Here is a 14,477-nt window from a genome sequence, read left to right on the forward strand (position 1 = left end):
CAACACCAGCGTCACTTGTCAACTCCGCGGCCAAACCGATGCTCTAATCCCAGAAGGTAGTTGGCAGGTCACTGCGCAGTCCCGAAAACTTCTTGTTCAAGGTTAATTGCCTATATAATTCACAGAATGGAATCTGCTTCCAACGCTTCGATCTTGTCCTCCGCGTACCTGGTCCCGTCTTCGCAGAGCGCCTATGAGACCGAGGACGATGTCGCGTCTCTGCCTTCTGATTCCGCCTCCACTTCCGACCTTGAGACCTTGACAGATGATGGATCCGATGCCGAGGCAGAATGGCAAGAGAGTCTGGAACAGTTGGAGTTGTTATTGACAATGGTCCTGATACCGTTCATCGGCAAGTTCTTAGGGCGCAAATGTGCATACTGGAGTATGTTACCTTCTCTGAATCTGATAAACAATATGCGCAGATTGAACTGACGCGACTTCTCAGGTTGGGCCCGAGTTATGGAGCACTACTACCCCGATGTCGAGGTCAAGATCAAGAGCCCCGCGACTTTCAAAGCCACCGGTGCGGTCGAGGCTGCAGCAACCCTCTGATACCCTCTTATTGTTTTTTTCTTTTCTCAACAAACTTCGCATCGCTGGCGTTTACGTGAAGGCTTTCGATATTCGGTGTTTAGATGGGACCTAGCCAAAATCTGAATCTCTCTCAATCCAGCTTAAAATGACGAATCAGAAAACGGACCTAATCGCCGAACTTGAGGCATCTCCTCGATACACTGTGTGCTTAATATCGATTCTTCTTAGAGACTGTATATACCCGGTCAAGCAGTACTCCTGTACAGCACGGCTCCCTTATGCATTATCACGCCCCTATGGACGTGATCTCTTTCGATCCTTGATTCAATTGTGCTTTCGTGGGACAGGCGAACTTTATGCAAGCCAAGGATAATAGTTGCAGCGGTTGAGAACAAATAACTGATTTTCCCGAGGTCATGACTCCGCTTACACAAAGAGCATATGGTCTTCGCATACTGTGTAACTTATCGTGCATATGCAGCGGAGTTGGAGACTTTACTGGGCCTAAGTACATGATTCATTGCCATACTTATCCGTAAAGCCTGATTTGGAGGAATTCCTTTCAGATCCGCAATCTTTGCACACAGTACAGAGTGGAAATTGCTATGCGTAGATAACCTGTGACAGGAGACCAATTCGGGGTACTTTTCAAGGATACGATGGCTGCAAATACTCATGAGGCGACGATGTACGTGAACCTTCTGCAATGAAAAAACAGGGAGGCTCATGCAGTCACTCTAATACAAGATGTTTCTTCGCCAAAATCCCGGGGGGTACAGATGGGTTGTGGGAGGTGCGGTTGGAGCGGTAAAATCCGATTGTTTCTTAGTGACTAAAAAGACCGAAGATGAGGATAGATCCAGCCTTTCCTCTCCGTTGGGCGCTATGAATTCTGCAGGTTCATGATGAGCCGCCAGTGGGACTTTGGAATCGATGGGGCGCTGAGCTGTTTCAATTTCAACAGCGGGGTGCGAAAGAGTATCAATGGACCCAAAGAATGACGAGTTCACGGTCTTGAGGAGACTCTCTTCTTTAGGGTTTCGAACGTCAGGCTGTGGCATCAAACATGGTGACTTCATGTGACTGATCTCATTGTCGCCTTGGGGTCCCATAATCGCCCAGAAAGCAGCATCCAGAGACCGAAAGAAGGTCACATCGGTATCTGCTCCAACGTCAACTTCACCAATCCTTATACTTTGATTGTGTTCCACCGATTGGGAGGATTGCGTGGGACCGTCATGCGTATTTAATTTGGTATTTGTGAGACCTGTAGGGTCACTAGTGAAGTTTCGTGAGGGACTTGAACAAGAAAGTTCTGGACGCATGCCCTTTATAGAATCGTTTGGATTAATGTTGGATGGTCTCATGACACCTGTGACCGCTCGATCGTGGTAAGATGAAGTATTGCTCGGCATTTCGTGTTCACTTGGTATATCCAATGCAGTGCTGATACTGATGATAGAGCCAGCGTCATGACTCTCATTCCACAATGCCATTCGGCTCTGTAGCAGAAGCTTCAAATCGTCCAGATTGCAATACTTCTTATTCGCGCTCGTAAAAACGGGTCTCTCGCCTGTCGTTACAGGTAAAACTCCTGCATGCAGGATTTCCATGAGATAACCCTCAATTTCCTTTTCATCGTCAGGTGCTTTGGACGCCGTTTCGGACCATGTGAACGGAGTGGCTGAATGGCATGACAGTAGTTGACCAACCATCTCAGGTGTCGTAGGCTGACCAGATTTGGTTGTTTCTTCGAAGGCCTCGACGATTGGAAAGCCAAGCCGCCGGGATTTGGAACCTGGCCACGTGGGAGATCCAAAATAGAGATGATGGGGTAAGTCCTTCCGTCCAAGGTTATTCAAATTGCTTTTTGGTTGCCTTTCGAGACGCGATACAGAGTCTCCACAAAGTGTTTGCTCTAACTTAGGTTTGAATCGCGCCATATCCATTGTTTCGTTGAACCTCATTGGGGATGAAGCCTTGGCTCTGCCGAAGATGCCAAGTCTTTGATTAGTCTGCAGGGTAAGCCTCCCCCGAGGTACATTGGGTGCTTGGAAATCATCATTCATAGTGTGCTTTCGGCTCCGCCGTACTCTGTGCCTGCTTTTGTTCTTCGTAGTTCTTGGCTGGCAGGTCGTGGACGCAACGGGCTTATATTCATACCGGTCCTCTCGAGTCTTTCGTCGTGGTCGTCGTTCAAAGGCATGGGGTTCGTTCCTCCTCAGACAGTCATGCAGGGTCAAATCCCGATCTGGTGAACACGCGGTATGTTTCAGATGTTCTTTCCGGCAGTTTATCTCAGACGCCAAGGGTGACTCGAGTGGACGTTTCAGGCCCAGACTTGTCATTAGCATTCGCAAGTAAACGGGGGCTCTCATAGCTCACGATCAGTACTCGTAGGATCGGTGACATTTGCGAGCCATTGGCATATGATCCCACGCTCTGTAGCTTGCGAGTCCATGGGTAAGTGTCTGGGATATAATGCAGAATTCACTTCGGGGGAACGGAAAGACCCGCGTACGATCGCATGCTCGAAGGTTACGGCAGGCACGATTGCCGGGACGAACAAGGTTCAAAAAAATCCCCCTCGAACTTTATTCTTCACGTTTCTTCACTTCGAATGTCTCCGACGGGAAGTCGACCAATCATCTCCGCTATGTGCAGACAAATATGTATACCTGCAGCGTGCAGAAAATTAGGCCAACAGTCTCTCGAACCGCAAGGGACAGATAAAGAACATATCTGAGAGCCCAATGGCAAGAGGATCTTGGTGCTGGAGAAGCTAGGGCTCGCCCTCCCATGACTCAATTGTACTGGAGCCACCAGTAGGGCTGCCCAGTCGATCCATGCGCCGATCTTCGCTCTCCTCCGGGATCCTGCCGATGTATGGCCATAGCGGCTTGTGGGTCAGCCCCTCCTGCGGACGATGCGGTCGGACTGGAGGCGAGAAACCCCTCTGAAAGACTAAGCCCATCCGGGACCTCCCACTCTGCAACGCGTGTGCTGGGCCAGGCCATTATGGGCACCTCGCAGCCGAATAGAACCACGGCGGATCCTTGTGTATACGGTTGATGTGCCGGGACTGTGAGGTATACGGGGCAAAAGCCAGAGCTTTGTACATCAGAGTTGCCACGGCATCTAGGGCTACACGCGTGGTTAGGTACGCGGTGGTCGAACCGGGAATTTTCTTTTTGAGGCAATTGTGCACTTGCACCTGTTCGAGGCGTAGCTGGCCTTCTTTTATTTTGCTTTTTTTCGCCATTCGCCCCCTCATGACCTTTTAGCGGCGAGTTGTTTCTGAAGAGGGGAATCCGGCCGTCACTAGCGTGGTTTTTCCCATTATCCAAATCCAGTGACACGCATTTGATTGACAGAGGGCCTTGGAAAAGACGGATAGGATGAATAAACCCATTGGAAGGTTTTTATTCTGGTAGAATTAGAGGGGTTAAAGGATCGATGATCGTCTTCTCTCCTAGCTTTCCGCTCCTCCCCGCCTAGAACCTCTTGCTCGCCCTCGAGTTGCGTCGACGGACTCATCAGGTAAGCATTATATATACTCTCTGGAGCTTCCTATTGGTAGCCTTCAGAAATTAAAAAAAAAAACCCGGGAATCTCTAGGGTGTGGAAACCCTAAGGTAGAGAAAGTTGCATGTTACACCCACGGTCTCGAACCCGGCTGACTTCTTCCTCTTGACGAACTAGGGTCTCCCTCCAAATCTTCCCTCCACCACAACTTTCTATTCTTAGCAAGCCGCACTTCCATTTCTCCGCTCTTATCTTTTTCTCTACTTAACTTTTGCCGTGAAGTCTCCGCCATGGCTTCCAAGCTCTTCATCCAGTAAGTTTTCACTATTCCAACCTCGGTTCACGTCGTGATCACCCCACATTTGCGCGATCTGGAGGATATACTTGACGATGGTCCAAAATCAACTAACGTATCTGGATTGGCAGTGGCCTTTCTTGGCACACTGACGATGAAACTCTTCGCCAGGGCTTTGCCCACTACGGTCAGATTCACGAAGCTGTAAGTATTCCACCGCTACTGTCCGATAGAGCTGCTCTTGCGTCGGTTTGCTAACCCACGATTATTCTAGGTTGTGGTCAAAGACCGCGCCACCATGCGGAGCCGAGGCTTTGGTTTCGTTCGCTTCGAGACCGAGCAGGAGGCGCAGGCGGCCATCGACGCTATGAACGGCAACGAGTACGTGTTTTCATCCTGTATGACAATGAAGTCAACTAACTTAGTCTTCTAGGTTCGATGGCCGCGTGATCCGCGTCGAGAAGGCCATGAACCGTCCTCAACGCCCCGATGGTGGCTTTCAGGGCCGCGGTGGTTACAATACCCAGCCCTCCGGCTATCAGGGTGGTTTCGGTGGCTCCGCTCAATTCGCCGGCCAGGGCGGTGCTCAAGGCTCTCCTCAAGGGTACAACCGCGGTGGGTATGGCTACAACACCTACCAGGGCTACGCCGGCAACCAAGGCTACAGCCAGAGCCAGGGCTACCCCTCTTACGGTGGTGAGAATTTCTCTGATGCGTTCCTGTCGACAACTTCTGACATGTCTATACTATAGGGCCTTCTCACGCCAATCCCAACGCCAACGCCGGATACGGTACCGGCAGTAAGTATCCAGTCTGCCCACGCTGCTTTCGTCACATGTACTGACTCTTCCTAGACTGGCGAGGCCCCGAATCGCAGCCCGGTCCTGAGGGCAACTAGACCCTCTTCGATACCCATTGAGTTTCCTCCTGCGTGTGCGCTTTTTTCGATTCTATTTCTGCCTCGATTCCCTTTCTGCCTCATTTGACAATACCTGGGGATACTTTGGATGGGCGGGGCGCTGTTTATTTCCTTGCGGATGGATTGTGGTTTTTGCAGTCTTTTTCTTGTTCGACTTTATTTCGTTTCTTTCTCCCCGACAAGGGTCGCCGCGGTAGACCAGACTTGCGTGAACCATAGCTGCTTTCAATGTCCTGTCTTTACCATTGTCCTTTTTTTTTCTGGGATGTGGATACCGTACATATGACGGGCCTATCCACTTACGAGTAAGCAAAAGTTCCAAGCAAGATGAACAACTTATCTCTCACAGTACTTTCGTTCCTAGCAGGTGGACTGTCTCACTCTCACCTTGTATTAGTAGGGTCCCTTAAGAAGATCTCCGTACAATGCAGTACGTACAAGCGCGCAGATAGTTATACAAGACGGAGGCTTCAACATATTAGAAATCCTGTGATGAGTAGGAATATTTCAATGAAAATAATAAGACACAGGTAATCTTTTAACTTAAGTTTGGCGGAAATGTAACGGAAAGCGGTGGTGGGGTGTTGATGTCTTAGGGCATAAGGTTGATACAACTATTATAGCTGGCATGAATGGGCTTGCTAAGAAGTGTGATAGATAATTAAGTCATAAAGGTACCTTGTCCTTCTTTTCTTAGGCTTGGCGTCAAATTTCAACGGCCATGCGTTTTCCCTTGACAAGGGATTTAGCTACTCAAATCTATTCAGGTAAGGCGACAAGGCATCACTTTGATTGTTTTGCAACTGAGCTGCAGACGTCCTTACCACCAGTAGGGTTATCCTAGTTAGGCCGAGGTTATTATCCCATATAGGAGATCCACCGCTTTATATTCCCTACGGTTCGACAAGCCCACAAGAGTTGTCTCTATCATTCCCTCAATACCGCTAGCTACCTTCGCTAGGATCCAGATATCTGTTTACATCCTTCTCAGCTTCTCGTTCATCCGCCTCTACCTGCTCATCGGCCTCGATTGCCTTCACCCTCCGTACCAAATCTGTGACATGTAAATCTGCGCTTCCAAGTCCAATGCTCTCCAAAGCCTTCTCAAGAAGAAACAGGTACTCGGCGTTCTTCCCGCTCTGTCCCTGCCCAGCACTGATAACCTGTGCTACATTCTGCGGTTCACGTTCAGCAGGATCGCGGAGGAACTGGGGATTCGTCGGCTGCCCGATATAAACCATGCAGATGATCGGTGTTCCATATCCTGCTGTGCCAGGGACTTGGCTCTCGTCTACGGACGTGGGATGGAATGGGGTATAGTGAGCGCTGTAGCCGTCTATCTCCCGCTCGTCAAGATAGTCGTGGACTTCCTCGGCATGGGAGGCTGGGATGTGGTATGCTACGCCCCAAACTTTATCTGCGGAGGACTGGTTCTCCACGCGTGCGAGCTGTTATACACAGTTAGCTATGCGAGTATAGCATGGTGGAAAGAATTGAGCAAGGCACACCGGGTCATCTAATGTTTCCCAAAAGCTGCGCTCGATCACGGTGACGACTCGGCCTGGTTGCTCGGGAGTTCCTCGGTGATCCGTGCTGAAAGAGATCAGTTATAATTCCCCGGCATGTGTTGGTTGAGGCTATGCTTTGGGGCAAGATTTATACTGCATACCTTGCCTGTTGATGAAACTTTCGTCAGCAGGTGCGAGGCGTCAGTGCAAGATTGGAAATTTAATATCATCCTCACCTGCCAGAATCTGCGAACATAACCGCTGATATATCCCGGAACACGTTGATCTAGTCTCCAGTCAGATAAAACGCGACGGATTGAGCATTGAATTTGGATGATTGCATCAATATAGCCAGATTTCCTATATTAGTGAGACTCACCATAATGGGGTGGAGGCTTCCAGATTAAACTCCTTGGATCATTAGCATACGTTCTATCGCGAATGAAGAGCCACGATCTCCCATTCTTGAATGCTAACATACCCATATCCAAACACCCATAAGTCACCTTTCGGGAAATGTGTCTTCCATGTGCGGCCTTCTGGGTGTACTTGATGGCCCTGTAGAATAGCCGCCATCGTTGTAGTGCGGTCTAAATCCGATTGCGCAGAAAAAGAAGGAAAGCCGAGACTGGAACCCCCTGAGTCAACTGCCTTTCAACTGCCTTTCGACTGCCTTGTCTATGTCCAAGCCCAGTAAATATCAAAAACGATCTATGTTTTGTACAAATTCAGATTCCCCCCCGCTGTCCGGCTCTCGGTGCTGAGAAATCGGTTTGCAGTGTTTGCTTCGGCTCCGCTCGCGTCATTTACACCGTGATGGGCTAATTGGCATATGAAACTGTTCATTCAATGGGAACATGTGGAATACGTATTGACTAGAATTAATTTCCATTTCCTGAGGAGCAATTCCAGGTGGCTGGTACTCATGGTTTCAATGTACCGCGTTGTAGTTGTAGATAAGCCATCGAGACGATATACTGCCCGCCAGGGCCTAATTCCAGGAGCTTGATAATAGAGACCAGTGGCCTCAGGACTCTTGCACCAAAGTGTGTACTTTTCAATTGGCAACGTTCCGTCGATATGGGCAACTCTGTCAAGCACAGCATGCAGGGTATCGTTGCGCAGATTATCGGTTGTAACATGAGAGCGGAAATCCTGCGCTACAGTCAGTACAATCTATAGGGCTTCCTTATACTCGGCATGGTATGTTGCGAGCATGGACACTGCATCGCTAGGCTTGCGCGCCGATATTCCATTGTTGGCACATTTCAAGGCTGCAATATATCCGCCCATCATTACAGTCTCGACTATTTTGGTCTTGTTCACTTCAGAATCTTCTAAAGGCCCGAATTTATAATAGTAGTTGCCATTTCGTGTAGACGTGTTGCATATGGTTGGTGTCTTGGACTTTGGCAGTGTCCTAGGATAGATTCGAGTAGCTCCCGGTCAGCAGTGAAACCTCTCTTGAGGACTGTGACGACTACACCAGCGCCAGTCTAGCGGCTTGGTGTTGTGAAGCATGTGGACAGATGCATTCACTTCCACTCTAGGAATTGAGGATTGGAAAAGAAATTGGGGAACGGAATGAAATGCAATTGAGTCTGGAATTGATATCGGGTAGTAGACTCGCACGCAGAAGCAATTCAAGGAAGTTAAGCAGAACAAGAACCATAACCACCAACGCCCGACCATGAGAAGCTAGAAAATAGAGTTGACAACTGGGAGAGAGTTCGTTAGGAATAAAACAAAGCTAAATAGGGACAGGTGCACTTACGATCTGCGCCAGCCGCAGCGCCAGCACCGAAGATAGCTGCATTTCCGAGTTTCTTCCCGAACTTCTTCCCACCCTGCGCGAACTTGTTGCTGCTCGGGTCTGACGGGGTACTAGGCTGGCCTCCTTGGCTAACCTCCATCGGCATATTTCCATAACTGGGTGGGGCCGCTGCAGAGGATGGCTTCTCATCAATGACGTTGACGTAGCTCCGGGGGGAATATCCCCTGCCCGCCGGTGCGCTCGTTGCGACCAGCCCACCAGTCTCCATTCATATACTCAGACACCTGAATCTTGTCGCCGACATTTAGCGCCAAGTCGCCAGGGTCGGTGGGAGTGTATGCGTAGAGTGCAGTTGCGACTGCTAGCACCGGAGGAGCTTGAGGAGGTGGTGCTGCCTGGGGCGGAGGAACTGGGGGAGGAGAGAATGCTTGCGGAGCGACAGGGACGGGTGATCGAACGGGTTCCGGCAGGGGTGCTTTCTCATTCAAGGACAAATTGTTCATCGGCGTGGTAGGAGGCGGCTGCGCATGGAAGCTTGGAGGGGCCACCGAGGCGGGGCTTGAAGAAGTCTGCGCCTGGTATACGGAGCGAGCAGCATTTTCGTTGGTGGGAAGTTGGGAAAGAAGTGATGAGAGCTGTTGCTGGCTAATAACCGATGCGTCGGCCAAAAACTCGAGTTCCTGTGATCCGGATCAGGGACCATTCGGGGCCTGAGTGGGGCATAACCTACCGTCTTGACTATGCGGAGCGACCTCGCGGTCATGGCAGAGGAGAAATCGCTAGCCATGGTGTGGATGGAAGATTGATCTGGGGCGGATAGAACTATGCAAGAAACGGGATCGGTGGCCCTGGATCGGCTTAAGGAGGAAGTGGGTTCGCCCAGAAACCTTCCGCTCCCGGGCTTCCGCCCCATTTGTTGATGCCTGGCGGAAGTCCAACACGCCGAGCTCCAATGGCCTTTCCCCCCTTTTGAAAAGGAACAAATTTCGGGAACACCAAGGCTTTTTGATTACACAACTCTAACACAAATTATAAAGGAACACAGACCAAAAACAAACAGGTTGTTAGTGTCTCCTGGGACACTCATAAGATCCATGGTTTACTAGTACATGGTACCAAATCAATACAGATAAGAAGTACCACCTTTCCAAAAGGAATCTAAAGCTTTCTGGATGCATCTAACTCACATATATCTTGAAAATTTCTAGCCAAGGCCATCCTCTATCAACGCAGTGGTAGTCGATGTCATTTACGTACCTGTCTTGGCTTCTCTGCCGGGATCCCTGAATGCGTCAAGAATTTTCAAGGTCCGTATTACAAACACGCCTATTATATTTAGAGCGCTTTTCCTTTCTGGTTTATACAGGAAAGATACCTCACAGAAGCCATGCAGGAAGTCAGCAAGTGCATGCGCAAAAAAGATATGTAATGTGACTCGAACTTCTCCATCTTCATGCCCTGAAGTCCAGATTTGTGAATCAAATCATCCTAGGACTGAAGGCGTGGAACATATCTTGTTTGCAATGAAAAGGACCGCATCGCGTATTCAGTGGAGCATGAACAGCATACACACCTTTTGAGCTATAAGATTCTGGGGCTTAATGCTTAGTAGAATTTTACATTCGATTTCTAATTCGCGTGTGAGCATTATAATTTGCTAGCTAACCTAGGTTTGGCAATCTGGGAAATATCTTTCGTCAATTCTTTGCACCCACGGTGGATCAAGAGGAACCGTCTATGGCCAGTCGATCCCATTGAAAATAGGACTTGTTGAGCCGAGAGGTTCTGGAATATCATTGAGCCAGTGAATAACTTCAGCATATACGTGGTCCTCACTGGTCGCACATAGAGATTTTGACGGCAAGAAGCTTTGGGAGTCATGGTTGGAGTCTGAGATAGTGTGCGCTTCATACACACGGGTCGGCTGGACTTGATGCTCAGCATTCATATGAGAGCTAGTTTCGACATGGAAAGAGCTATTTGAGCCGTTGTGTAGCTGGGGCTTTCCGACACTGAAATGAGGTACGAACGGCTCCAGTGAAACATCTTCTACTTCTTCATTCAGCTGACTTATCAAATCCAGTGATGAAACTGGTATGATGACGCGCTTTCTTTTGCCAGCTCTTGGTGGATAGGATGCGCCTGAACAAGAGCTACCGATCGATGACGTTCGCGAGGGTGGTCGACCCGGACACGATCGAGGATATCCGGCCTTTAATGAAACAGGAAGGGGCCGGGGTCTCCCCGATGATTTTCGTTTCTCAGGAACTGAACCCTGCTAAAGAAGAATGTTAGCCTCTATAGTTACAAGCTATTTCAAGTGTGTATTTCTTACATTCAAAGTCACGGGATCGTGCGTAAAAAGGTACTTGGTAGGTGGTTCAAGAGGCATCGTTAGAACCTGGAGCTCATTTGAAGGGTGTCGAAATCAAACAGTCCAGCCGTGAGGCTGATATTGAGTTTCAACTCGTAAAAGTACTTAGTGACATCCGCCTCATCACTCATACCCCGCACCTGCGCCTCCGAGGCGCAGAAGATTGAGGCGCAGGGCGAGCCGACCGAGTCACCGTCAACTTGCCAATGACTGGATAATGAAGAGATAGATCCCGAGATTTGATGTTCGAAAGGTTGCTTGTTGGGCTCGGACATGGCGTCCAGTTCGCCGCTTGATCTTTGCACCGTGGTCTGGCTATGTCCGCTGGAGATCGAGCTTCGAGCCGCGCTGGCTATGCTTGACACTATATCTGACGAAATTCCGCCCAGAGTGCGTGGACAGAATGTGATCTATATGATCGGTAAAGTCGGGGCTCACATGGTAGCTGTGGTCGGCTACTACCAAGAGCAAGGTCTCGCGGCATCAGGGAGTATGGCTGCAGAGGTTATGAGAGACTTGCCAAATCTGCAGTTCGGCCTCCTGGTTGGTATAGCTGGGGGCATACCACGCCCAAACGACAACATGCAGCTGGGAGATGTTGCAGTCGCAGTCCCCGAAGGGAATCGGCCTGGGGTAGTTGGATATGATCTTGGCAAAGCGGGTGAGAATGGCAGCTTCGAGCTCAAGCATTGGCAGAATTCAACACATCCTTTCCTTCGGTCGGTGATAAACTTGATCAAAGCCCGTGGGGACTCTCGCTTTCGACGGCATCTCCCAACCCACGGGCTCGAGTTCCAAAGGCCAAAGTCTGATGTGTCAGATCCGAACCAAATACACCCAAAGGTTCACTATGGAACCATCCTCTCAGGGAACACTGTTGTGAAATCAAAAGAGAAAAGGGATCAGTTGAGCCTTCAGTACGGTGGAATTGCCGTTGAAATGGAAGCTGCAGGAATCATGACCAGATTACCCGCCGCTGTCATACGAGGCATCAGTGATTTTGCTGACGCCGCTAAGAGCAACGAGTGGCAGCCCTATGCTGCGATTACAGCCGCTGCTTTTGCGAAAGAACTATTGTTGAACTTACCCGTGGAAGCTCCCCACGAGCGGAAAGGTAGGTCTCCCGTGTTGAATACTCGCTTCGGAACGGGGACTGATATGTTCTATATACCAGATCCTCCGTTAGCAAGCTTTGCTGTAAAAAAAAGTTCTTCGCCGTTTTCAAATCAAGATATCCGGTTGGCACAAAACCTTCCAGAGCAATGGGCCTTTGCCGGAAGGGAAGCTGAGATGGCTCTGTTGAAGTCGGAGCTTGGCTTCCAAGAACGTGCACCTCTTCAAAAGATCGTCGTTGGTTTATGGGGCCTTACGGGAATTGGCAAATCACAATTAGCTGCCAGGTTCGTGAAAAACCAGAGAGAGATGCATCCAAGTCGAGAAGTTTTCTGGATCAATGGCGAATCCCGCGAGAGTCTCGAAAAGAGCGTCATTGGCATGCTCAAGTCTGGCGATGGATCTATCAATGAGATTGGAGAGCTTCGCAAAGATTCCCGAACATCGAGAGGCGATCTCATAAACCTTTTCTTCACGGAGCTTAATCATCTGGAAGACTCGCGGTGGCTTTTGATTATTGATGGAGTCAACGAAGAGCAATATCCAGCCACAAAAGACCTTCCCCCTTATGATATCCGTGACTCCATCAATGGACTGCTGAGAGGCTATGTTCTTATCACGTCTCGCCGGCGAGATATAGTTGAAAGATATCACCCCATTGAAGAGGTGAAAGGGCTATTAAACACCGATGCTGTTGGCCTGATCAAGTCAAAGGTGCATTCTCAGTATCTGCAAGGTAATACAATACTTTCCTTTCTTCGACTACCCTATGACTAAAGCATTCCTGTAGGTGTCGAGGCATTAGTAAACTTGCTGAAAGGTCTACCACTGGCTATTCGACTGGCCATCTCCGTAATCTCGCGTGATCGTTGTACCTGCTCAGATTATCTCGATCGATGGACCAGCCGCGACGAAGCGAGAGAAGTCTTGGGGACCAATGACACACTGTATCGGTCTCTCGACTTGAGTTTTGAAGAACTCGAACATGCGGATCCGATCGCGGCGAAAATTTTGACTCTGTTCAGCTTCTTGCATCACCATGATCTGTGGTACGAGTTGCTTCACAATGCTTCGGAAGATATTTACCCCTCTTGGATTCAGGGCATAGCCGCAAGAAAAGTCTCATTCCAACGTTTGTCTGGTTTATTGGCCGACTTGTCGTTCATCGAACGAAAAATACATTCAAATGATAACCGAAGATGGGAAATACATCCGATTATTCAGGCAGTGGCTCGGCAAAGAGCCCAGGCCAACGAGGGTGAGTACATGGTGGTTGCCATCTCACTTGTCGCTTCTGCAGTTCCAAGGTCGCACGAGGAAAGTGCCTGGGGAAATATGAGGCGCCTGGCCCCTCATGTCGAGGTGTGCTGGAAGTATATTGAACGAGGGCGATGGGGCCCTCAGACGGATCTCACCGACTTGGAGAGCCTGGCCCGTGTCTTTCGACATATCGGACGGTATAACGAGGCATGCTTGATGTATCGAATGATCGAACACGGCCTTCAGCAGCACAATCTGAGTTTTGATAACAAAGAGTTTCTAGCTGACACGCTGACCAACCTTGGGCTCGTGTATACAAGGCAATGGAGATTTGACCTGGCTTTGAATACATTCAACCGGTCGTTAGAGCTCATGCGGGAGCTTGGCATTCTCACACCTGACGCTTTGATGTCAGTCCAATACAACAAGGCCGTGGTCTTTGTCTTCAAAAACGAGCTAGACGAGGCCGAGATCCTGCTCCGCCGTGCAGCCTCACACTTCGCTGCGCGAAGTACGGACCCAAGCTCTTTGCTACAGATTGGACGGGATTCCATCTATCTTCGCATAATGAACGACCTTGGAGAAGTCCTCCTCCAGAAGGGGGACGTCAAATCGGCCTTTGAGATCTTCAATCATATCCACAAGCAGCAGCATTTTCATCAAATGGAAGCCAATCAGACAATTCTTTCGATCGAACTCAACATCGGAAGGGCATACAGTAGAGCTGGGAAGTATGCAGAGGCTCGCGATATACTCATGAACATAATAGAGGTCTACACCGAATTTTGGGGAAGACATCATCCAGAAACGATGAGAGCCATCCATGAACTTGCCTGGACCCTTATGGAAAAGGGTAAGACCAAGCAAGACTGTGGCGAGGAGGGCTTCCACGAGTTCAACGCCGCCGAGGAGCTTTGGAACGAAGCATTGGGCTTTTACAAGGAAAGTCATGGTCCTCAATCAGACTTGGTGGTCCGAATGAGAGCGAATTTGGAACATCTCCATGTACTAAAGAATCCAGGTTGGGATTTCATCGGTATATGATTGGCTATTGGAAGGCTTACAGGGTCAAATCATGAAATCGAAAAATTCCAAACTGCATTACTTCGAGCCATATAGAGTTGTCATAGCGACGGTCAACTTGGATGCCGGCGAGTCCCACTGCTGCAAGT

General features: G+C 49.4%; 8 protein-coding genes across 8 annotated transcripts; 3 read left to right on the forward strand and 5 right to left on the reverse strand.

The window, feature by feature from the left end:
- Positions 1 to 126: 126 nt before the first annotated feature.
- On the forward strand, positions 127 to 555 carry N7468_009506 (uncharacterized protein; the record flags this gene model as incomplete). The annotated part of the gene is made up of 2 exons (XM_058478802.1): positions 127 to 385; positions 449 to 555. The coding sequence occupies 2 exons, from the start codon at positions 127 to 129 to the stop codon at positions 553 to 555; spliced, it is 366 nt and encodes a 121-aa protein (XP_058327132.1).
- Positions 556 to 1,274: 719 nt separating this feature from the next.
- N7468_009507 (uncharacterized protein) lies at positions 1,275 to 2,885 on the reverse strand (the record flags this gene model as incomplete). The annotated part of the gene is made up of 1 exon (XM_058478803.1): positions 1,275 to 2,885. The coding sequence occupies one exon, from the start codon at positions 2,883 to 2,885 to the stop codon at positions 1,275 to 1,277; it is 1,611 nt and encodes a 536-aa protein (XP_058327133.1).
- A 434-nt stretch (positions 2,886 to 3,319) lies between these two features.
- Positions 3,320 to 3,554, reverse strand: N7468_009508 (uncharacterized protein; the record flags this gene model as incomplete). The annotated part of the gene is made up of 2 exons (XM_058478804.1): positions 3,320 to 3,474; positions 3,503 to 3,554. 2 exons carry the CDS (start codon positions 3,552 to 3,554, stop codon positions 3,320 to 3,322), a joined length of 207 nt encoding a protein of 68 aa, XP_058327134.1.
- A 798-nt stretch (positions 3,555 to 4,352) lies between these two features.
- On the forward strand, positions 4,353 to 5,255 carry N7468_009509 (RNA recognition motif domain-containing protein; the record flags this gene model as incomplete). The annotated part of the gene is made up of 6 exons (XM_058478805.1): positions 4,353 to 4,375; positions 4,489 to 4,561; positions 4,632 to 4,738; positions 4,791 to 5,053; positions 5,110 to 5,157; positions 5,212 to 5,255. 6 exons carry the CDS (start codon positions 4,353 to 4,355, stop codon positions 5,253 to 5,255), a joined length of 558 nt encoding a protein of 185 aa, XP_058327135.1.
- Positions 5,256 to 6,220: 965 nt separating this feature from the next.
- Positions 6,221 to 7,360, reverse strand: N7468_009510 (gamma-glutamylcyclotransferase; the record flags this gene model as incomplete). The annotated part of the gene is made up of 3 exons (XM_058478806.1): positions 6,221 to 6,724; positions 6,785 to 6,869; positions 7,266 to 7,360. The coding sequence occupies 3 exons, from the start codon at positions 7,358 to 7,360 to the stop codon at positions 6,221 to 6,223; spliced, it is 684 nt and encodes a 227-aa protein (XP_058327136.1).
- A 1,122-nt stretch (positions 7,361 to 8,482) lies between these two features.
- N7468_009511 (SH3 domain-containing protein) lies at positions 8,483 to 9,345 on the reverse strand (the record flags this gene model as incomplete). The annotated part of the gene is made up of 4 exons (XM_058478807.1): positions 8,483 to 8,502; positions 8,559 to 8,782; positions 8,835 to 9,238; positions 9,289 to 9,345. The coding sequence occupies 4 exons, from the start codon at positions 9,343 to 9,345 to the stop codon at positions 8,483 to 8,485; spliced, it is 705 nt and encodes a 234-aa protein (XP_058327137.1).
- A 948-nt stretch (positions 9,346 to 10,293) lies between these two features.
- On the reverse strand, positions 10,294 to 10,950 carry N7468_009512 (uncharacterized protein; the record flags this gene model as incomplete). Its single annotated transcript, XM_058478808.1, has 2 exons — positions 10,294 to 10,833; positions 10,894 to 10,950. 2 exons carry the CDS (start codon positions 10,948 to 10,950, stop codon positions 10,294 to 10,296), a joined length of 597 nt encoding a protein of 198 aa, XP_058327138.1.
- A 255-nt stretch (positions 10,951 to 11,205) lies between these two features.
- On the forward strand, positions 11,206 to 14,349 carry N7468_009513 (uncharacterized protein; the record flags this gene model as incomplete). The annotated part of the gene is made up of 3 exons (XM_058478809.1): positions 11,206 to 12,046; positions 12,107 to 12,781; positions 12,836 to 14,349. 3 exons carry the CDS (start codon positions 11,206 to 11,208, stop codon positions 14,347 to 14,349), a joined length of 3,030 nt encoding a protein of 1,009 aa, XP_058327139.1.
- Between the last annotated feature and the right edge of the window lie 128 nt (positions 14,350 to 14,477).

This window comes from Penicillium chermesinum (assembly GCF_028974085.1).
Source record: "Penicillium chermesinum strain IBT 19713 chromosome Unknown utg000007l:1.0-2695246.0:1.0-2697696.0, whole genome shotgun sequence".
NCBI classification, from domain to species: domain Eukaryota; kingdom Fungi; phylum Ascomycota; class Eurotiomycetes; order Eurotiales; family Aspergillaceae; genus Penicillium; species Penicillium chermesinum.